General features: G+C 40.8%; 1 protein-coding gene across 7 annotated transcripts; it reads left to right on the top strand.

Annotated features, from left to right (window-relative positions):
• Nucleotides 1–11,516: 11,516 nt before the first annotated feature.
• On the top strand, nt 11,517–22,078 carry tpm1 (tropomyosin 1 (alpha)). Of its 7 annotated transcripts, none has more exons than XM_042223555.1 (10): nt 11,518–11,776; nt 12,156–12,281; nt 12,459–12,584; nt 15,965–16,098; nt 16,355–16,472; nt 16,783–16,853; nt 17,588–17,663; nt 17,858–17,920; nt 18,031–18,100; nt 21,708–22,078. In XM_042223555.1, exons 1-10 carry the CDS (start codon nt 11,663–11,665, stop codon nt 21,788–21,790), a joined length of 981 nt encoding a protein of 326 aa, XP_042079489.1. In that variant the 5' UTR covers nt 11,518–11,662; the 3' UTR covers nt 21,791–22,078. The 7 variants fall into 7 exon arrangements, with proteins under 7 accessions (XP_005928778.1, XP_042079489.1, XP_005928777.1 ...); XM_005928712.3 differs by lacking the exons at nt 12,156–12,281; nt 21,708–22,078 and adding exons at nt 18,724–18,802; nt 19,795–20,141 and having other exon boundaries at nt 11,526–11,776; XM_005928716.3 differs by lacking the exon at nt 12,459–12,584 and having other exon boundaries at nt 11,517–11,776.
• The last annotated feature ends 2,156 nt before the right edge of the window (nt 22,079–24,234 follow it).

Raw genomic sequence — 24,234 nt, 5'->3', positions numbered from 1 at the left:
CATTAAGATGATTGTTGCTTTTTTTCTTCATGTGAAATAGTGTCCCCTGCAGCTCTACTACTACTCTGACCCCAGATAAGGAGACCAAAATCAGTCAAAAGTACGTCTACTCTTTAATATAGCTATATACATATATATTATTTTTTGAAACCTCAAGATAAAAGATGTCCAGTCGAATAAATCATCCTGCATTCTTGCCAGAAGATGTCAGCATTTATCCTTCATAGCTGAATCAGGAGGTCAGAGGATGTTCAAGTGGAAGGACTGGCAAAGTTAGCCAGACCAAATATGGACATTGTGGATGCATTTTTTTCTCCTTGCTTTACAGGCCAGACCTTGAAATATGCAACAATCCCCACTTAGATATTTTGGTCAATAATGAGAGTTCACAGTATTTTTATACTCTGGGTTACTGTTCCACAGCTGCAGCCTTTATAAGCCTCATGTTTGAAGAATTAGTCAATCAGGAGAGTGAACTTGACCTTTTTTTTTCTTCTCGGGTGATACATTGCTTATTTCGTACTAAAGCTGATCCTCCTGTGCTAGAAGAAAATGTGGGCATAGTGTGCAAAGTATGGTTAAAGGTGGCCAGCACAGCACACTGTCCTTCTAATGAACACCATATTTGGTAGTTTGAATGTTTTGGTCTCATGCAAGGCAAGGCCACAGTGAAGAGGGGAAACTGAAGCCATGTGTTTAAGAGCGAGTACCCATCTACTACTCACCCTCTCCCCTCCATCTCCATTCAGTGCCTGAGACCAAAAAGATTTTTGTTTTGTTTTGTTTGTTTTTTGGTGAACTTTGGAACAACTCAGCAAATTTGCGAGTTACTAGAGAAACCGTTCAATTCCTTCCTGCTATTGACCTGCACTTAATAATTTTGCCATGAGCTAAGCTGCATTTATTGCTTTCTTCTGCAAAACACAAAAAGGGGTATTTTAACCCACACCCTTTTACCTTTTCAGTGTGTGGCTTTTTCTTAAGCGCTCTGTCTTTTTTAGTCACTTGGCACGTCGCATATTAAACAAATGGAGCGTAAAGGAAAGAAGATGCAAGATATGTTTAGCTTAATTAGAGGAAAGTGTTTAGGAAACAAAAATTAAAGGTTGAATTGAATTTGCTAAAGGAAACTTCAGAACCTGCTAATAGTTTTTGAGTATTTAAAAGCTTCATGACACACTTAGTAATCCCTTGCACCGACGGTGTAAATCTCCGGCATCCTGAATGTTCTAAACTTGCTGTGTTGGAAAGTTTGTTTTGCTGTGTCTTGTGCCATGCCTAATCCCTGCAGTCTGGCAGCCATTTAGTCCAGGCTTTGTTCCACGCTCAAGTTCCTAAAAGTGAAGCCAGGCTAACACATAGCTGGGCCAAATGACACTTGATCACCTCTACACTTTAATCATTTCAGAGCTAATCTAAGGTCTGCTTAAGGCTGATACTGGTTTATATGTTTTCCAGTTTCAGTGGCAGGCATTTTAATGTAAGGTCCGAAGTAATGCAGGAATGGAATTAGGGCTTAACACTAAGAAAAGCCTATGTGAGCTTGGGAGTTGTCACACTGGAAAGCTGTGTAGGCACTTTTTGATAATGCTCTGTCAAATTTTAGTTTTCCATGTCCTGGTTTGGGTTTCAGGGATTTCTTTAATAGTGTAAACAGTGGTGAATGCTTTATAAATTAAGAAAAACATTCATAAGTCTCATGCTAAAAAAGCCTCTATGTGAACTCACTGTATCATTATTATTATTATTTTGAATTCGGTTCAGGTAAGGCTAAACCAAACAGACTGAGAAAGTATAAAGGTCTGTGAATTCACAGAGAGTGAGACAGCCTTTACCCTGAGCTATTTTTTCTTTTCACTTTTAGAGAACGTGATGAAAGAGGAAGAGAGGTTTGGAAAAAATGCACATCAGGAAAGGCTTTTGGGTTTTTGGGCTGGGCCTTTTTGTCCACAGCGTGCTACTGGGGTTTTTCTCTTTTATGTCGTTGCCTTTGTGCACAGACAACATTTTAACCTGACAGTGTCCTTCTTGGGTCTTTCTCTGAACAAGCAGCCTGTGAACAAAAAGTTATTGCTAGCTATGATCTCTGGGAATACAAGATGTTTTTCTTTCCAAGCGCACTCATTCTCCCACCTTTTATATGGTAACATGGTTTTTTTTTTTTATAATCCTACTGAGACACATATTTCAGTGCAAAGAAGTCTAGAAGAAGGCCATAAAAATAGCTTATCAGTTCTTCAGCAGCCGTGTCAGGCTGAAAGTAATTTTCAAATTATTCAGGCTGATAAAACACTGGAAACCAGTATTGTTTATGGGTTGAATGGCTACTTGGCTTCAGTCCATTTTTTCCCAAAACTCTTACAAGGTCCAGACCCAAACAAGGTATGATAACATAAAAGAAGAACATATTTAACAAGCTGTTCCTTACAAAACTCTCCATGGAATTTGCTTTTCCTGTTATTTATATTATATCTTCTCAATATTAGCATGGTTTTAATGTATTTTCCAAATCTGAAATTCAACCCTGCATCTGGGGAAAGGCACTTTTACAGCCAAACAAAGTTTTCTTCAGCTAAAATGATAAACCACTTCATGTCTCACAGATACTGCCAAGAGCTTTGTGTAAATATGCTTGTACTGTCTTGGTAATCACATTGTCTAACAGTTATATAGAAGAATACAGTGAGGAATCACAGCATGGTTTTACCTAAATGAATGAGGTCATTGTTTCAGAGGATGCCTGCTGTTTAGGCATACTCACATACCACTGCTCTGAGAAGCAGAGCTCCCTAACATAAACCTGGGAGACAGCAGCTGATGGATCTTAAAGAGTATTTCACTCCACTCTGGAAAACATGACTATTTTAGGTAATTAGCGGGGTTGTCCCAACATGTTGACTTCTCCACTTACAGTAACTAACAGTGTATAACCTTTAATTTAAAACTAAACAGAGTCAGTATAGATGATCTCTTTCATAACTTTGAGCTCGTTGTTGTCTAATTGTTGTGATTTCACAAGCTTAAAACACAGGTTAAAATAATAGTACATTTAAGAGTAAAAAAAAAAAAAAATAGTACAGGTATGTTCATACTTGGACTACATAAAATAGAATACACCAATTTCCAAAAGATAAGAGCATAATGGGTGTATTTTTTTAAAGGTAGGTAGGTTAGAAAACAGTCACACTCAGAATCTCAATCGGCCTGCTGAGTGACAAAATTCACTGTCTACCTCTCCCCTGACAGCACAGCAGCTCCTTCAGTCATCGCGTAAGGAAGGCACAGTATTTCTCAGTCAGCAATGGGAGGAGGGCTATATTGGGACTGAGCTGAGACTTAAAACTTGGGTGCTAAATTTGGAGAGCTTCACAAGTAACATCAGGAATATCTATTAAATGATATCCTCTGACTCCAAACACGTTCTTCCACAGTCAGGTTTTCCTCAGCGACTTACTTACACTTTGCTCGGTTTTGCTGAAAACGGTGTCGTGATAGAGAGCTGAGGAGCAGCCTGTCTCAGATGGTGCTGCCGGATGCATCTGATCTGCAGAGCCTCCTTGGATTTAAGCTGTCCAGAATGAAACGTAATACTCCGCCATCCAAATGCTTCTGTCTTAATAAGGAGACTTTGCTTAGCACTCGTCAGATGACAGGCCGCATTTCTGTGGAGGAGAAAAAAAGAGTCATTGGCTCCTTTCTTCACTCAATCCTGTGGCCTCCCCACCCTGTGTTAAAGCTGAATAAACACTCTCTGCTCAGCGAGGTTTTCTCAACACTGACATCAAATTTCACACAATTTTGGTGTGAGAACCTACATTTAATGTGTCATTCTATTATTGACTTTTGTTTGCCAGCTTGCCTGCATACATATATATATCTATATCTATATATATAGATATAGATATATATATATATAGAGAGAGAGATATAGATATAGATATGTATATATAGATATAGACATAGGGGGCTTGGGGGCACCCCTGTTATGAACACAGAACATACATAATATATATGTACATATTACTCCAAAGTAATATGTACAATACTGTGCAAAAGTCTTGAGCCAAGCCTCATTTCTTCATACTTTGTTCTCAAGGAGCAACAAAAGTGGTTTCAAACAATAGCTCTCCAGGCTTTCTGAAGGTATTCCAAAGTTTTTCTTTGGACACTGACTGCTTGTCCTTATTCTTATCCAATCATTGCAAAGGAGGTTTTTTGTTTTTTTGATTGATTTTTTTTTCTTTGGGGGGGGGGTGTTTGTGTGTTTGTTTTTGCTACCCCACTTATCACTGATCTATCACTGATCTATTCAAGCACATAATATGCACCTAACTCAAGGGATGAACCAATATGTGTCTCCACAACTTTTAAATTGTATCTCCAGGTTCTTTGTTACTAGCAGCCTGTTATAAAAACACAAGTGTTCTCATTTTCTTGGTCAAATCTACAGAAATACCAAACTCAGGAGAAAGGGACAATGGTGAACACAGAGAAGTAATGTCAGATTTAATCCACCATACAATACCATCTGGAAAACATTTCATTAACAAAACATTAAGAAACAATTCTAAATACACTGCCAGTGGAAAAGCAAACCATGGATAGAAACACACAGTGGAACACTATCAGTGGTAGATTGGCCTCCCCAGACCCCAAACCTCAACATTATTGCAGCAGCGTGGGGCCATTTCGACAGATGGCAGAACAAAAGGCAGCAAATATCCAAATAAGATGTTTGAATGTCCTTCAAGTCGCCTGGAGAGCTACTCCTGAAGACTACTTAAAGAAATTACAGAAAAGCATAACTAAGAGAATCCTTGGTGTGCTGAATAAAGGTGGTGGTTAAACCAAATATTGACTTTAAATCTTGCCTTATATGCCTTATATATTGTCTTTCCATGTATGTTCATTCATGGAAAGACATGCTTCAGTAATTTGTTACAACTATTTCCAATTTTTCTGATTGAGACTTTTCGACAGTAACTTCTTTGATTCTGTGGGGTTTTGATGAAAACAGTTCTGTAGATGCACTTGAAGCAACAGTTGACGATTTTTTTCCCAAAATAGCAAAGCCATTAAGAGCATATAAAGGACATGTGCTAATTGCACAAAGGTCAAAATGTGATTGATTAGGAAGCTAGGAATCATAAAGGAATAGCATTTAGATACCTCAGCTAACTTGACTCTATTCCTATAAATATAGTGGTTTAGGCCAGCTTCTTAAGCCAACACACTGGGAAGCCACAAGCACTCACAAATGTGCACTCTCATTGCAATTTATCTGCTTCCCCCAGGCCTGGAAAAAGGGAAGGGTTGCTTTTGCTGCCTTCCAAAACCTGACTGGCTCACTAAAAGTAGTTTGTGCAGAAAAAAAAAAAACATGCTTTAGATGAGGCCCCCCCACAAATATGCCAGTGATCCCACATCTGTCCATTGGCTTAATTCTGCCTTTTATGAAGTGAATTTCAGTGTAAATAAACCATTAGGTTTGCATACAAGCATACATCAGTGCTCTGAGTACATTTTGCTGATAACATTTTCTGCATTTGTACTGAAGTACGATTTAATTCATCTAATTCACGAAGCAAGATTTTACATTCATATCCTGGTGTTTTTATTTAATAAAGGGATCCTCCCACCACCAGTCTTTCCTGTTCTTTTGATGGGAGTGTCTTCGGGCAGCCTCAGCATAATGATCCTTTTATTGTACTGTACATTGTTATCTCTGACATCCAAGGCCCCAGGGCAGGAACTAAGCAGACCACACCAAATGAGTGTCTATTTATTTTCATGTCTATCCGCTCAGCTGCTTTATGACCGACTTTGCACAACTGTTTTATCTAGATCCCTAGCTGTGTGGTGAGTCGTCGCTTTGCTGGGAAAACTGTCGTGGCATCTGATCAAACGTGGGGCCACAAGACAGGCTTTGGTATGAAAATGCAGGTGTTGCAGAGCTGTGGGTTCCTGTGGCATTTCTCGCTGCGGAGAGGCCACTGTGACCCAGGCACAGTGAACACAGTGCGTGTGTTCAAACAGCCAGCCAGAACCACACTGGAATGTCTCATCACCAGAGGTTCTCACACACACTTCACATTATGGCCCTTTCATTTAGTCAGCTTGGAGTCTGGAACTCATACGAAAACATGATATGAACCATCGTCTCCTGTTTTGGATTTACAACATGCAAAGTCTTTTGCTTACTGACATGGCAGTCGCTTGTGTTGTATTTCTCCCTCGAAAAGAATTCTCATGAGAGGATGCATTAAGAAAAGTTTGTATGAAGTGATTTAGATTACATCAAGCAAAACCACAGAAATACAACACAATCTCAGCATCCTCCTCCTCTGGCCATCCGTGCCAGAGAGCTCTGACAGGCAGGGAGAACAGTGGCTGAGCTAGAAGTGCATACCAAGACATTTTATAGCCCCAAGGAATGGAAAGAAATATCGAGTATGCTTTTGGACCTCACAAAAAGCCCCCGCAAGTTAGCCCTCTCATATGTCTACCTCACTTACACCAGAGAGCCCATATATGGACACATATATGAAAGGTTTTTCGTTCGTGCGCAAACACGGAAACTTCTAGCCCTGTGACACGAAGGGCAAAAGATTGAAGGCAAATATTTGAATAGAGCTATCCTCGAGATATTCGGCAGCTGCGAACTCAGATGTACAATGCGACAATAATTGGGTGAGTACGTCAGCAAGCACAAAGCAATAGACGGGCATTTAAGTTAATGATAGAAAAACACACAGGAAAGAGGTTTAGAAAAATGTTTTAACAGCTTTAAATCCACCAAGAGTAAATTTTTGGACTCCTTATCTGGAACCGGGAGATGTCAAAGCTGCCTGTAAACAACAGTTCACTGCACTTCCGGCTTGATTCGCCCTTCTGTGTACAAATAAACACAAAGGCCAAAAAATGTGATTTTGCTGGAGACATATTTGTAAAGCTGACTGTCTCACAAATCAGTGTTTTGTTTTTTTTCCTTTCACTATTCGTGCCTTGACATTTCTTGGCTTTTGAGAATTTGATTTTACACTAGGATTGTGGCATGGCATCCCACATAAGTGTGAAATGAATCGTGACAGTTCCCCACAGATGCCAACCCCACCCGCTTCTAGTCTAAGCTGACTGAGCAGCATCAGATATGGCTTACAATCTTCCCTCTCTGTGTGTCCCCCCTCTAAGAGGGGAAGAACACAAACAAACTGTCTGGGAGGCGCCCTGCCGAGGCCACAAATATTCCTCCATTATGACTTCTACCCACATTTGTGTTTGCTCTACTGAACGTGTTAACTTTTGGAATTTTCCTCCATAGCTCAGCTTGTTTTTTCTCAATAACTTGTTGTGGCTTTGGTATTGTCACAGAGGCTTTTCTGCAAACTTGAAAAATGAGCTCTAAATCTCAGCTTTGACCGATTATGAATTTCAAAAATGCATTTAGAAATTCATTTCAGGACTCCCAGGGAGCATCATAGACATATGTGTTTTTTATAAAACTGAAAGGTTTGTGTCTCATTCGTGGACTGTAAGAGGATTTTCTTTCCACAGCCTGTGGGATGACAGATCCTTTCTTTTAACAGCACCTACTTGTGCTGTAGCAAAATCTTGGCACTGGAAGAAAGCTACCCATCTTCAGTGGAACACCTGCAGCTGAATTAGGTTGACCTTCATACCAAAGGAATTTGCCTTTGGCGAAAACTGTGAATTCTGATCAGCTCATACTGTACTTTCAGTGTTTGTCATTTAAACAATAGGTTTGCTGGGATTAAAACAGAACAAGGAACGTGCCGGTGTGATTTACACCCTTAATGACAGATTTATCACCACACAAAAAGGAGTGACTCAAAGTGTCACAGCCTTATTGCAACTATCCATCAAGTTAAATACTGTAGCTGTCTCTGTGCCATGGTTGGATGTCCACATGGTTAGATGTCCACCTGTGCTCAATAATAAACCAGTTCAAGTCTTACGACTACCAGTATATGTCAGTGGAACATTACTGTGGATAAACCAATCATCAGTAGGGCATGGGCTGGGCTTGGGTTACATCTTAAGTTGCACCCTCCCAGAACCCCATCTCAGTTTTTGCTATGCTAAATGCCCCTGCATGGAGCTATCTAATCACGGGGGTACCGTCCCAAAGGGCCAAGAAGTTTTCTCTCTATATATATCTGGATGATGTCTGCAGAAACCTTAAGATGGTATTTGACGAGGGGTCTGCAATCACTGTACTTCACTCAGCAGCCATGCACTCAACATGGAGGAGAACCGCCCTTGAAACGTTCACTGCTGTGTATCGGTGCAATCAGTAATACCGTGCATCATTAGAAAATAATCACTCACAAGTTGGCTTGTGGTTTCAAAGCATATGGCAAAACCTCAGGAAAGTTTTTAAGTGTTTTCCTGGAAGAACTTCCAGTCTTTGCATCCGATAACCTTTGTAAATGCACACAACACAATAAACAGAACAGAAGCAAATGGATCCTTTTTCTAATGTAGTAACATTTAAGCCATGACTAGACCCTGAATATCTCTCCCAAGTGTCTTCTTATGCAAACATGGGTTCAGGCACAGCGGCCAAGTAAAGCTCGGCTACTCCCAGAGCGTCAGCTGAGGAGAACCGGACATTCCACATACAGAGTGGGCTGTCATTGTAGGACTAACAGATTAACTATTACAGTGTTACAATATTATAAAGCAGCTCCAAATGGCTGCTTTGTGTCATTTAAATTCGGGAGGATCACAAACGGTCCGTAATTGAAAGACTTTCTTTCTACCAGCTTTTGACCTTTTTGCGTCTATATTTATGTGTTTAACATGCTCTAATTCGATTATGTATGGCATCCTTTTTTAAACCCTTATTTATAAACATGTGAGCTGCAAAAGCTTTCACTGATTTGAATTTGAATATGACGATAGCCCCACCTGTCTCACTCAGCTGTCCCCTCCTGCAGACCAAATCATGATACGAGGAGACAATCAGAATTCCAACATGACAGAGTATCCCAGACCTGTCCAGAAAATAGGCAACAGTTGTCTGATTGCAAGTCTGTGTTTTCAACTCACAGTAGGACAGAATTCTTCCTTGACTGTGTTCCCCTCAGTTGTTTCCACCTCTAAGGATAATTGTTAAGAATATTCATGGCCTTTAAATGAGTATTTACTGTTTTCAACACAATAAATTCTTTACTGATGCGGCAAAGCTTTGTGGGAGAAGACTGCATAATAAGAGTGAAGTTATTTATAATGTTCCAACAAGTAAGTCCCAAGAAAGCATTTATCTTTAAATCCCAGCTTCAATGCTGCATATTGTAGGACGTAGGCTTAGACTTATTTAAGGTTGGCAGCTTTAATGGGCTTCAGAGACCGAGTTTTTTCTTTTCTTTCAAAGAGCTCAAAATTACATGTCTAGATCTTTTCTTTTTCTTTTTTTTTCATTCTGCAGCCTTGAAAAAAAAACACTTTTTCCATGTGGTGGCTTTCTTAAATGCCTTAAGCCTCAAATACTGAAAGAGTTTGTTATTGCCTTCTCATTTGTAAAAATGAAAGAAAACTTAAGTGTTACCTTCAGCTGTGAGAGTACCTTTAATTTTCCAGTGGAATGCAACTTGGAGCTCGGCAGGTTTTCACTAATATCTGGATTTCATTCAAAATAAACATATTAGGCCCTGGGACATTCTTAATGTGCCAACGATTTACAGTAAAACATGATAAAAGGAGCTTATTTTCATTCCAGGGGTGCTACAGGAACTCTGGCATGCCTTTTAACTGGAAAAACTGTTTAAGATAATGAATATGGAATTCCAAATCAAGAACAACCAGCAGTGCACTATAAATTATACATTACTGAAAACATAAATGGCAAACTGTGCATAGGTATTGTAACCAGAAACATCCACAATACTGTGCACAATATGGCAACAAACAAACAAAAAAAGGACTGAACACTCAAAGCGTTAAATAAATGAAGTGGCTTAATTTACTAAGTCAGTCATGCAAGACTCAAGAAAGACCTCTTCAGCAACCTTGCAGACTTCCTTATTTATAGAGAAAAGCTTTCCAGAGCTTTGATTTTAGTGTGAGAGAAAAGCAGTTAGACACAAACTCTGTAAACAGTGTCTTTCATTGCCATTAATAATTAGAAAACAAAGGCTGTCCCCAGATTAGCAAAATGCATTTTCTTTTAGGGCTCATGACAGTCAAATGTAAAACAAACAAACAAAAAAACGACCACTAATGGCTAAATTGGAAAGAGACAAATAAATCAATAGGATAAGAAGTCTCATCTTTCTCTGGCACTGTAAAAATCAGAATTTGCTCCTTATTATGTAATTATTTCTTTTATTCAGTCTGCTAAGCATAGCAACAATATTCTATAAAACAGGCCAAAGCCTGAGCAAGACAGCGATTATTTTAAGAGACATATCTAATGCCTTTAGACCTTCCACTCTTGGCACAGTGTCTTGGATCCATTACAGACTAAGGCAGGTGCATGGAAGAAAAGTCGATCCTAAAAATATCCTTGAGAAGACTAAAAGACACTTGGAGTGTCCTCAGTCACCGTAGTGTGCTTTGACTTTTCACTAAGTTACTGCAGAGGGATCATTACTTGATATAATTTCTGTTAGGCATATTGTTATAATCGCATTGAATAATAATTGCTTAAATTTAGTAAGGCTAGTAATAAATATGCAATATGATGTGAAATTGTCTTCTTCATTAGTTTTTAAAACAGTAAACATGTCACAAATCACAAGCCGATCAGTGACTTAGCCGCTCTTATTGAAGTACAAAGCTGCCAGGATGCTGTGATGCCAGACAAATGACACATCAACGGTTTACATGAGGGATATCTGATACATTATCAGGTAAACACTTCCCTCTGTTGAGCCCCCTAGACTGTGAACAATGCCTCTAGGGCTTGCGTGGCTAACCAAAAGCATCTCATATCACAGAGAGCCACTACAGCATATTCCAAGCGAACTTACACTCAGCCACCCAAACATACTCAGGCAGAGATAAAGAGCTACCATAGACTACACGGTGACAAAAGCTTGTTCTGCAGCTGGCTCTGGTCCCTCTCCCAGCTTTTCCAAAGTAAGAAGAGATGCAGGAAAACAGGAAGGCACTGCCACTGTGAAATAAGGCCAGAAAACGTAATTTCCTTGCAAATTAAACATATGCCAACTTTCAGAAACTTTGGGAAAGTGCAGGCCACTCAATTCAGAGACAGAGGCTGCATGTTGCTTTTAAATGGGTGACCGGGGCGTTAACGCAAACGTAAACAGTCTTTTTCTGCATCTTCTCTGACATTAAATGGCAGGAACCCTTTCCGTGGGAGCATACCCATACTCGTCACACCCCATATAAAGGCGTCTCAGATGTATAGGAGCAACGAATAGTCAAGCAGATCCTTAAAAAAACGCCGGAGCACCCACACACGCCTCCTCCCAAAAAGTATTGGATGTCCAAAGGAATCCAGTCACTCCCCCACCACCACCACCTTGAAAGTACATATTTGACAGTGCAAAGTCAGGCAGAGCCTGCACTCCAGCTTAGCGTTCAGTTAGGCACAGACGCCCCAGCCCCTCTCCCACTCTATCCTTGGTTTTCCGTTGGACGTTTTGTCGGTGCCGCCGAACAACACTAAGCAGCCATGGATGCCATTAAGAAGAAGATGCAGATGCTCAAGCTCGACAAGGAGAATGCCTTGGACAGAGCTGAGCAGGCCGAGTCAGACAAGAAAGCAGCAGAGGACAGAAGCAAACAGGTCGGCTGTTTTTTTGTCCTTCTTCCTTTTGTGGGAAAACCCGAAAGATGCAGTAAAAATGCAGGAATACCAGTTTAAATGGACCGCCTCCTTAAAACGGATTAATTATTTTCATGGATAATCCCAGTTAAGGATTAAAATTAAGAATAATCCATCCTTTAAACATTTTTTTGCATTTTTAATGTCATTTTTGAAGAATGATAAAAAAGAAATCATCCTCTCCACTGTTTTAGCAACTGTTGATGTAACCCATAAACCATATAACCCAGAAATCATTTTTGATTAAGTCAATTTAAGAGAAATGTCACTTGATCGTTGAAAACTGCATGTTTCTGTTATATTCTGTTTAACTGTATAATTTGTTCATATGCATGTGAAGTTAGAGGACGATATAAGAGAGATGGAAAAGAAATTGCGTATAACTGAGGACGAAAGAGATAAAGTGCTTGAGGAGTTCCAAACAGCTGAAGAAAAGCTGCTGACTGCTGAGGAGGTCGCCACCAAGGTATCTGATCCTGAAGTGCATGGGCTTCCCTAACTTTTCTCCTGTCTCTTTCTTTTCCGTGTGCTGTCCCCTGTCTCTCTCTCTTCTCTGTGTGTATGCGCTTTTGCGCCTGTGCGCGCTCACGCAACTCCGACCCTCCGCTGATCACCCCTGAAACTGTCCTGCACTGAAACTCAGCTTGAGGACGATTTGGTAGCTCTGCAGAAGAAACTGAAGGGAACTGAGGATGAGTTGGACAAGTACTCCGAGGCTCTTAAAGATGCCCAGGAGAAACTTGAGCTGGCTGAGAAGAAAGCCACCGATGTAAGTAAGGAAGGGATTTACAATGGCACCATTCCTACACGCTACCCCACATCTTCATTCTGCCACCTCTGAGGGAAGCGACAGTTCACCACCACTGCTCCAATCTGTGGATGGGTTTTTCCCCAAAGCTGATACACTACAAACTTTTATTTATTTGTTTGTTTGTTTGTTTTTAATCAACCATTTAGACCCGTAGTTGGAACTGTCGTTTCTTGAATTGTCACACGCACAATCACAGTCCAAAGAAAGTCGGTTTAATTGTTCAAATATAGCACTTTCAAAACATCTATGTTTAAACTCAGTCCATCCTCCCCTGGAGCCTCGTCGGTATTTCTGTACAAATTTGTAACAATCTCTCGTGTTTGTGGACCGTGATCTCCGCCTTTTAGGTCTTTTCAGAGCGATAAGTCATGCAGACTGAACTCACAGCCTTCCCAAAAAGCTCAAGCGCCTAGATAAATATAGCCCACTGCTATATATGGTCAAGATAGAGCTCACATCTGCGTGCTGCGCTCTTTGCTGACCAAAGGAAAAAACGGTTCCCTATCAAAAAGTCTTGGGCAGCACACAAATTAAAAAGGAAAAAAGAAAGGAAAAGAAAGCTGCAGCATTTTTTCTCTCGATTGAATAAAAAGTTCTTTTAAAAAGAAGAAGAAAACTTTGTTTTGTTGCCCCACTGTTTTATCCCCTTGGTAATAAATGCGTGACAAAAATAAATAAATAAATAAATAAAATAAATTATGTAAAGAATTTAGATTTTGTCATCTTAATGGCCTCATAAAGTTAGGTTTTTACGACAGGGGTCCCTCGAATGACAAGAGGTGACGGCCAACATCAAGTTCGGCAGATAGAGACGTTTGCTTATAAAACTCAATCAGACGAATCCGGTTGCAGAGGGGAAACAAGCTGTAATAATCTTTTAATTGGATCTCAAAGTAGGGGGTGGGTGGGTGGTTAGGCCAAAGTGGGTCAAAAGTCAATTGAGTAATTGAGTCTTCTCAGCTCGTATTTGATTGGACATTTCATTCCCTATAGAAAGCGTATTGTGGTGCCCCCCCACCCCCACCCCAAAAGAAAAAGATATTTACCAGATAGTTTGTGGGTTGTTCGAGTAACTTTAACTACTACTTGTGTTTTATGGACTTGTTTTTCCCTTACATATTTTAGGATTGGTTGTTCCGTGATATTTGCAAAGTTTCAACGGCAGCCTGTAATTACTGTAGCCAGTGAAGACTTATTGAATGTCCTGCACTCTCCAAAACATTTCACTGCCACGTATGTACTGCTCGCGGCTGACCCGCAGAGGGGGCTGTAGCACAGTGTACGCTACGAGTACGCTCCGTTGTGTGTGGGTCTGGGTGTGCTCACGTCATTAAACAGCATTGGTATTTTGTAACTTTTACATTTTATTACATTTTATTATTTTATAGTGGCAGTGCAGCATGTTATCGCGGTCTAAAGTTTTGCACAACCCCGCAGGATACCGGTTATTTTTTCATGCTTCTTTTGAAATCACCGTACTTCCTGGTAAATACATTCACTGCACAGTGCGTCTCCAGAAGGCTTGCGCACTCTTTCGCCTCTCTTCACGCAGCCCTCTGCACAACCAAGGACGTCACTTCGTTCCTGGTGAAATTCTCGGAAACTGTGCTGCAGCGCAAAAGTGTAGTCCTGTTTTTTATATTATATATCTAAGTATATACAACGGTACATAAACAATGGCAGGAGTGACATCGCTGGATGCAGTGAAACGAAAGATCAAATCCTTACAAGAGCAGGCAGACGGTGCTGAAGACAGAGCCGAGAGATTACAGAAGGAGTTGCTTGCGCACAGGAAAGCCAGGGAACAAGTAAGCATGTTTACCGCGCTTAGAGCCTACCTGCGAGCGCACAATTGCCTCCTTTTTGTCTCTCTCTCTCTGTATCATTTCCTGTGCACTTGTGTAGAGTTCATGTAGGGCCATAGTTTGAATTGATACACAGTGAGATAGCGGGATTGCTCTTGACCCACCCCAGTGCTGGAAGCTGAGCTTTTACTTGGCTCTCCGTGTGCCACCGCAAGTCTCAGATGAAGCTTTGATAGCCCGCTGCTCCTGGATAAGCGCCTCTAATTGGCAACGTTAGGCCGCTGATGCCCTGTTGGCTCAGCAGCAACTGTGGCACTTTGTGCCATTGTATTGTCTCATCTCCTTAAACGAGTTCACTTGCATTTCCTTTACCGGTAAACCTGACTGTTTATATATATATATATATATATATATATATATATATATATATTGCGATCCTTTAATTCATTGCTCCAGCCCAACCAGGAGCAGGCCACACATTTGAATAAAGTATTTTCAGCAACCAGGAAACTACCACTGTGGCAACATTTGAAGGTGCCAGTGTGCTCTGTCAGCTTTTGCTCTTTGACTTGCCCTTATAAGGACAATATAGTTTCACAGCAACGAGCAACAGAACATAGCGGTAGTTATCTATACGGGAAATAAATCTTAGTGCACAGGCTCGCAGCAGTCAGAGTTAATCTCAGGCTTAGTGTAACAGCTTGTAATTAATGTTGACAAACTATAATGTATTAGAAATAGTAGTGACCACTAATGGGTTTATAGGTCATTAGAAACTTCCTCATCATGCTTTAAAAACATCCAGTGCATTCTGGCCCAGCGCTGCACACTTTAACCTAAGGCTGCAGGGGAAAGCTTCTGAAAAGACTTTTGCCTCGTGTGCAGGCTTCTGCCGAATATCCGCTTTTCAGTGACACCAGTGCAGGTCTTGATCCCTGCTGAGCAGTGTCAGAAAGCAGAAGTAGCTACACGTTTGAATAATCATAAAAAGACCCACCTTTTTTTTCAATGTGTGCTCGTGTATATCAGCTTTTCTGCAAAGATACCACCTCATTTAACACAAGATTCCATAGCTTACACTGATGACCAGATAAATTACACTTAGATGTTTCAAACCCCAGGGAGCCTACTTTGTAGCTGTACAATGCAAGCAGTCATTTTCAGAATTCATTAATTGTGCCAGGCCCTTTTGACTTGAGCCTTGTTAATGTCCTCTCAGGGGAGCTCAGTAATGAGGCGCGGCATTCAGCCTTATGTTAGTTTGGGGAAATTATCATTATACATAGTCAATGAGGAGTAGGCCTGGTGGGAGGGCTTTTCCCAACAGGTGGCTCACAGATAACACTTCAGAACAACCACGATTACACTCTCTCAGTGGGCATAAAAACAATGGTGGCGACACCTACTCTAATAAACAAATACATTCACCGGTTGCTTTCTTTGGACCGACTTTCTTGTTGTGCTATATGTGACTGATTTGTTGAGCATACCCGCAAAAACAATCTCCCGACATGATGTTTCTTCTTTCCTTAGGCTGAGGGAGAGGTCGCTTCCCTTAACAGACGTATCCAGCTGGTTGAGGAGGAGTTGGATCGTGCTCAGGAGCGTCTGGCTACTGCTCTGACCAAGCTGGAGGAGGCTGAGAAGGCTGCTGATGAGAGTGAGAGGTGAGTTTTGTGAGGCAGCTCAGGCTCAAACAGGGAGGTAAACAGGCCATGTGAACATGTTTCCACTCCTTTGTAGAAGTGCCTCTGCTCTTTTTTAATATCGGAAAACATTTAGGTATTCACCTTAGGAGCACATTAAAGATTTACTTGCCAGCACTACTATTTAACCACATATGGGTCCTCAGGGAAAACTGCAGGAAGTCTGTCAGGTCTCACCACTTAATTCTTAACATTCTTTGACTGTTCCCGCACACAGAGGCATGAAGGTCATTGAGAACAGGGCCATGAAGGACGAGGAGAAGATGGAGCTGCAGGAGATCCAGCTGAAAGAGGCCAAACACATCGCTGAGGAGGCTGACCGCAAATATGAGGAGGCGAGTTTTTTTTAAGCATTTAGCTTTGAAATTGATAGCTCTGCAACAGACGTTAATTCAGTTATAACAACCCTGAGCTCTTCATTCTGTTAAACTTGTTTTTACCCAGTTATAACACTTGAATTTTCACTGGAAAGTTTGTAATATGTCCTGTATCCTTTAAACCTTGTTTATAATTCACCAGAATTGGAGTTGCAAGGATAATCGTAAGCGGGTGAAACACTCTGGGCTGGATGTAACCCAGTGCTAACTGTCTCACAGTCATTTCATGGTTCTTTTTTCTAAAAACGTTGTTGTGCTACACCAAAAGGTTGCCCGTAAACTGGTCATCATTGAGGGTGATCTGGAGCGTACAGAGGAGCGCGCTGAGCTGTCAGAAGGGTAAGTCCTTTTGCCTTTTTTTTCACACACAAAATCTTTGCTTAAACTTGCACGTATGCTGGAATTGAAATACTCAGGAAGCTTCGAGCGCTAACATTTAAAAGTCTAGTAGTTGTTTCCATTTGAACAGTGTGCCCTGTGTTCTTACTGTATGTGCTGATTATTTGCATGCCCCTCGTGGTTTGAATGGTTTTGGCTTGCACATGCGCGCCACACCCACTAACAGGCGTGCTCGAAGAGTGGAGGATGAGCTAAGGGTTTTGGAGCAAAGCATGAAATCACTAGACTCCACAGTCATACAGGTACTGCAAACAGAAAGCATAACACACTTGTATCTCTGAGTGGCTCTTCTCACTGCTTTGCTTGCTGTGCTTGCTCCTCTCCTTCATTGTGCTCTTTAATTCCAAGTGCAATTAGACTGTTTCATGCCTAACATGGCAGGGGCTGTGCAAGAATAACACCACAGAAAAGCATGATATTTCAATCCAAACAGATAAAAAACACACTGCTACTGTGTTTTCTCACATTCCTGCTCTGTTAAGGCACTTTTGAGGTACTTGGCGTTCCCTCCTTGTTAAAACCCTGTAGTTTTTATTTATTATTTTGTTTCCTCTCCCCCTCCTTCCTTCTTTTTCCCTCCACCTTTTTATTTGTGTCTACCTCCGGATCTGTCCATCGTCGTCTCCCTCCTTTTTCCTACTCGTCCTTGGCAACTTTATCCCCTAAAACACCAGCAAATGCTCTGAGCTTGAGGAAGAGTTGAAAACTGTGACCAACAACCTGAAGTCACTGGAGGCACAGGCTGAGAAGGTACGTGCCATCCTTCCGGGCGACTGCATGCTGTCAAACCCTTGCAGCTCCCCTGCAGACTTGATGGATGGGGCGCAGAAGAGCCTCTTCACTTCTGTTTTTTTTTTTACTCATTTCTATAAATGCAGTGAAAGTATTTATCTCAACGCACATGTTTGCGATTCCTTATAGCTGTTGTTGTTTTTGACCCACAGTACTCACAGAAGGAGGATAAGTATGAGGAGGAGATCAAGGTCCTCACTGACAAGCTGAAGGAGGTACAGTTTCACAATGCCCCATCTGGTGTTTTAGGCTCACACCAGGATAATTTACACAAGTTTCCACATCAAGTGTTGGACTGACTTCTGAATCTGTCTCTGTAATGCAGGCTGAGACTCGTGCTGAGTTCGCTGAGAGATCAGTAGCCAAGCTTGAGAAGACCATTGATGACCTGGAAGGTATGCTTTTTGGGGTTTTTTGTTTGCTTGCTTTTCTGCCTCCAAACCCAGAATGCTACTATGATTATTTTTCCAATGTTTATTGTATCATTGGAAGTGTTTTGGGTAAGTGTTTCAAAAAATCTCCTAGGTCCCTTTTTCACATTTCTTTTTGAACTCTATCCTGTTTCATCTTCTCTTTTTTTTTCAGACAGCATCTTATTTCTATTTTGGTACTTCTTATTCTTTCACTATTACATTTAGTTGGTTGCTTTTTTCAGTTCCAGTTAGGAATGGGTGGTTTTAAAGTTAAGCAGCGATATCAGGCTTAGGTGTTGATTTAGTCTTATAAGCACCACATTGCAGTGAAATACAGCCCATTTCTCAATGGTGCTGAAGAATCTAACCTTAGATCTGCTGCACATCCACTCTGTCTTTCTGGTGTAACTTTGTTTCCTTTTTTCCCCCCTCGTTTTTCTGTCCTCTCTCCATGTTTTTTTTTCCTTCCCTGTCCTGCAAATGGTCTGGATGCTTCACCTTCCACCTCCTTGTGTCATGTTCCTCCTCCACCTTTTGCTTTCAATCACCGCCCTACCTCCCGCCCCACCCCCAACATGCACCTTTCACTCCTGGCCCACCAATAGATGAGTTGTATGCCCAGAAACTGAAGTACAAGGCCATCAGCGAGGAGCTGGACCACGCCCTCAACGACATGACTTCCATGTAATTTTTCTACTTGCCGTACCTGCTTGTTTCCACCATCATGCCCCCTCTCTCGCCTCTGGCCTGCACCTGTGTTACCTACACATCAAATGTCTCACCTCTTTTGTCTCCCTCATTTATTATTTTACATGCTCACTAGAACTAAACATCTCATCTATACTAAAATTCCTTTTTTATATAAAGTTTCAAGTCTTAAAACAGAAATTTGTTCCCTCTGTACTTGAGCTGCTCCTGTAATAGATAATCCTGTCTTTAATTGTGTCCTTATGATGATACTGTATGCCTTTTGTGTCAGTATCTTTGACATTTGAGAGTACAGAAAAAAACGAATGAAGTCAGTTCATGCATGAGCAGAACGCAGCATGATAATATTTAGATTCTTTTATGAGTTTATGTTCAAATGCCCATTGTAATATCGTTGGACATTTTCACTTCTTAAGCAATGCATGCAAGCATTTGTTGATTGACAAAAACTGCAATAATGATTTTTTTTTTCACTGAAACTGGTTTACATGCTGATCCTCATGGTTACATGTAGTGTCCCCATTTCTACTAATATGGTCTACTTCCGTTGAGAAGAAAGGCCCACACATGTGTTTGTGATACCCTCCTTTGCTATGTCAATATACCAGGTGAGGAGAAGAGGCCATAGCGTAGCACCAGTGTGGCTGAGCCCACAGTTTTTCCTAAGTAAAATTCCCAGTGTGTAAAGATGAGAGCCACAACTGTCTGTCAGTTGAGCGCTGCACCTCGTGATGTAGCAGGAAGGTGTTGATGTAATCACAGGAAGGACTTGCCCCAACCCTTCAGTGTGTGTGTGTGTTTGCAAGTGTTTTCCAATGCACAGTATGCATTTACACTGTGCATTGTGGTTTTTGTGGTGCCCTTCCGTGACTCCCGTGTGTCTGGTGTATTTTGGTTGGCATTTTACATTTCCGTAGGTCCCCCTCCTGCTCCCCCCAGGTTCACTCTACTTCTTCTCTTCCACACAGATAAATTGTTTACACCTCATCAAAGACGCCTCCTGCCGGCTGAGCAGCATCTGTCTGCTCTCTCCAGCCTTTTCTCCATTTTTCCCCACCTTCCCTCTCTGTCTTTGCTTCCCTTTCCCCCTCATGTCTTCATGTCAACATTACTTGCATCCCATCACTTGTACAGAATCCTAGAATCTTTCTGCGTTGTGTAAAAAAAATAAACGTCCTTCCTTCTATGTAAAGCTGTATCTCTTTTCTCTGTCCTTTTTATTTTTCATTCATATTTATTTTTCACTGGCTCTAATAAAACCAGGAAGCCTTGATTTTAAGTTATGTTATTGAATCATTTTCTCTTCTTTTTTTTTTCCTTGCATCTCAACAAACCACTAGGTCCTCACTCTTCCTTGGTGTAGTTTTATGGATTTCAGTCGATGCTCATTTTCTTCTTCGTCCAAAGTTTTTCTTTTCTGTGAAGCTGATATAATAGGAATATCACAGCAATACTGAAAGCACAGAAACCTCCAGCATCTGTAGATACTTGACTGAAAGCTGAGTCTAGTTGACTGATGCATGCAAGCACTTTTGAACATGTAGTATTGTGATGGGAGTAATTGGCAGGAAGGATGTTTGAGCTGGTGGTAATTGGTGTTGGGCTGTTATCAGCAAGACTGTGGCAACGTAGAGTAATGGTTGGCGTGCAGAACAGTATGTAAGAGTTGTGGAACCTCATCTGACGATGAAATATTGGATGAAACTGACTGACATCAGTGATTATGACAAACAGGCTTTGTATGATATATGGTATCTTGTCATATATTTAAATAAATACACCATGACACATTCAGACTCTTTGTATTAAAGTCATTGCCATAAATTGTGAGAGATCAAGATTAGCAGGAGTGAGCATGAAACCAAATTTGGCCTAAAGACTGGCTGAGGTTTAGCAGCCACATTAAAGATACTTACAGGAAACTGAGTGAATAATCAAGACAGAGTAGTGATTGAATTCATGATTTATTTTTCTGTTTCTTCATTTTTCAACTTAAATGGGTCCATTTTAGGATTTAGATCTTTGGTTCTTTTTTTGTCACAATGCTCTATCTTCTGTTTCTTATTCTATGCACAGCCCTGGCTCGCCTCTTGCAGACAAAAAGCAAAAGCAGGAACCATCAAAATACTTTATTTTGTAATATCATCTATTATTATGGCTATTTAGACCTTTTAGAAAGATTAAACCAATCTCTCGGTGCTCCTTTCTAGAGAAGGTAGATGTCAAAGGGTATTCCACTTTCTCTTTTCCTGTTTTCCTCTGATTTCCTATTCTCTCTGTTTTTTCAACTTGCTTTCTGACTGCAAAGATCGCCTCTACCATCAACTTGAGAAAAACCGCCTTCTCTCTAATGAACTTCGCGTGGCCTTGAATGAGGACTAACTTGTTCATGCGTTTGTTCCGTTCACTGCGGTTTTGCTTTCGGTGTGCGTATGACAATCGGATCCAGCGTAAGCTCCAGAGCTCTTCCGTTTGCATTGCCCGAGTACGATGCCTGTGCTGCTCGATGTGTCTGTGTCGCTGCTGGTGGAAGTGTATTTGAAACCGTAAAAATCAGGGATTATCTTTAATTACATATAATTTTCTAACCTTTAGTTTGGCATTAATAAACTGTTATAACCAACACTATAATAATCTACCTGTATACTGTTGCTGTGTGTTCTGTGTCAGTTGCAGTGTATTTGTAATCTGCATGACTGCTTGCTATTCTGTGTGTTTCTGTTTGCTGTCAGTGCTGTGCAGGTCGGGTTAAAAAGCACTCAGATTTACCAACTGACCTGAATAATGTAGCCAGCTTGATTATTAATACAAGCTAACCAGCTGACTCACTTGTGTGTGCTTGTGTGACATTAAAATGTTTTCATTTTGATTGTTCTAACAGAGAAAGTATCACAAGCTAAAGAAGAGAACCTCGAAATGCACCAGATGCTGGACCAGACTCTAATGGAACTGAATAATTTGTGAAAGCACGGTCTGACCCCTCCCCTTGCCCCTCACACACACATACACTGTGGTTTTGGCTTTATGTATTTGCACCTTGCTTACCGTAAACCCCTTCTTCTCGTACCTTGCCAATGGTGGAGAACAAACAGCCAGATGCTATTCTTATTGCATCGTCCTGCCTTCAGCAGAACTCAAAGGGGAAGTAACGCTTAACCATTCCCTCTCATGAAGCCTAAACTGAGAAACACGGTTGTTTTCGCAAGCCAGTTTTTATCTTTGCCTTTTGCAATCCTTGATTTTTTTTTTTTTGACAAGTCATCTGGTGAAATGACCATTGACCAAGTACCATTGGTTACAAGATCGTTTTCTACAACTGCATTTAAGCTGATCTGGTACGTAGCATTCTGCCTTGATCATGCACATACCAAAGGACAAAGTGGAGAAATTTTGCACTTAGTAAAACCTCAGCATTACGCATACAACAAACTATGTTAAAGAAGCGTCATTACACCCCAGTGAATATACACATGAAAGTCATCACAAGTGTATGTATACCCTGACAGTCACTGTCAGTATGTATACTGGTGCTACTGTAATGTTAAAGAAATGGCACAAGACTTCAGCCCTTTTTGTTGTTGTTGTTTAAAACCAAGGTTCAAAATTGTTTCATTTTGTCTGTATAGTATGATTTTTGGTGTACCGGTAGTGCTTTGTTCTAGCATTGTTTTAATGTAGACGTCTCAAGTGTCATCATATCTAAAATGTAAAAAATATAAATATAAATAAAAGCATGTTTTGAAAGTTTTGTAACTTTGTTTGTGGTACATACGTAGACTTTGTTTTGTTCGTCAGAGGTGACCTGTAGTTGAATGAAGCTTGATTGCAGTGCAAAAGAAAAGAGAAAGCTTATTTAATAGATTTTATTTTATCTTTCCATATGTAAAATGTATTACATTTTTCAAATAGCTAAAAATTAAATAAATCTATTAATTTTGCAGCATTTTCAAAACTTCTCTCTCTTGTTTCTTTTCCTTGGGCCTCAGTTTGACTGCCATCTGTTCAAAAGCATTGTAATGTGTTTCTTTGGTTCACTCCAGCTCACCCAAAACAGCTACTATATTTGTTCAGTTCAGTCATTTACCCTCTGAAATCTTCTAAATAATTGATCCAACAAACTATAATAATTTTACAATAAAACATCAGATATACACTCACTGGACACTTTATAGGTACACTGTGCTAGTACTGGGTTGGATAGTATTTTGCCTTAATTCTTCGTGGCATAGACTCAACAAGATGCTGGAAACAGCATTTGTTGTCGGTTAAGAGATTTTGGTCCATGATCCCATGATAGCATCACACAATTGTTGCAGATTTATTGGCTGCACATCCATTATGAGAATCTGCCATCCCAAGGGTGCTCTATTGGACTGAGATCTGGTGACTGTGAATGCCATTTGAGTACATTATCATGTTCAAGAAACCAGTTTGAGAGGATTTGAATATTGTGACATGGAGCTTTGTCCTCCTGGAACCAGTCATCAGAAGATGAGTACACTGTGGTCATAAATGGAGGGACATGGTCGGCAACAATATTGCGGCATTTAAATGATGCTCAGTTGATATTAAGGAGCCGATAGTGTACCAAGAAAATATTCCCCACACCATTACACCAACAACCCAAGACTGAACTGCTGATACAAGGAAGGATAGAATCATGCTTTCATGTTATTGTTCTATTACAGCAGAAATCAAGACCAGGTAATATTTTTCCAATCTTCTATTGCTGCTGTAGCCCATCTGCTTCGAGATTCAGCGTGATGTATATTCAGAGATACTCGTCTGCATACCTTTGTTAGGTGCGGCTGTGTGCAGGCAGGAATAGGACCCAAGGTGCAGACTCCGGAGACAGACGTGAACTCAAAAAGGCTTTAATTAAGTACTCAAAATATAACATAACTGAAAAAGGCTCAAAACAACCTTAAACCAGAGCAATGACAGAACACACAGCAAAGTAAACGGTAGATCGCAACACAGACACCAAGAAACACAGGGCTTAAATACACAGAGGGAGCAATCAGGGAATGGGTAACAGGAGGGAAACACAGCTGGGGCAAATCAGGCCTAACGAGACAAGGGGGAAGCAAAACCAGACACATTAACATCAGACATGGACTTTCAAAGTAAAACAGGAAACATAACACAGACTCACGGGCAGGCACTATAACAAAAGGGAACAGAGACGTGGGAACAGGGCAGACACAAACACTGACTGAACACGGGGATATAGGAACTTAAGATACACATAGACACGAACTAGACAAGGGGATGCAGGTGATAGGGGAGACAGAGCAACTAAAGAAGACAGAGACATAAGCCATTAGATAGAACTCAAAGAAACCAAAAACTAGACAGTATAAATAATATAAACTCAAAAGCCCTGGGTCGACGACCCAGGCATCCTA

Source organism: Haplochromis burtoni, unplaced genomic scaffold, assembly GCF_018398535.1.
Source record: "Haplochromis burtoni strain Fernald_Lab_line unplaced genomic scaffold, NCSU_Asbu1 Contig_114, whole genome shotgun sequence".
In the NCBI taxonomy this organism is placed as follows: Eukaryota; Metazoa; Chordata; class Actinopteri; order Cichliformes; family Cichlidae; genus Haplochromis; species Haplochromis burtoni.
Note: the sequence above shows the minus strand (reverse complement) of the source record. Positions and strands in the feature narration are given on the sequence as shown.

Coding starts and splice junctions, on each gene's coding strand:
- tpm1 (XM_042223555.1), top strand. CDS start 11,663: ATGGATGCCATTAAGAAGAAGATGCAGATGCTCAAGCTCGACAAGGAG. Junction 16,099..16,354: donor GCTGCTGATGAGAGTGAGAG/GTGAGTTTTGTG, acceptor TCCCGCACACAG/AGGCATGAAGGTCATTGAGA. Junction 17,921..18,030: donor TCACTGACAAGCTGAAGGAG/GTACAGTTTCAC, acceptor TCTGTAATGCAG/GCTGAGACTCGTGCTGAGTT.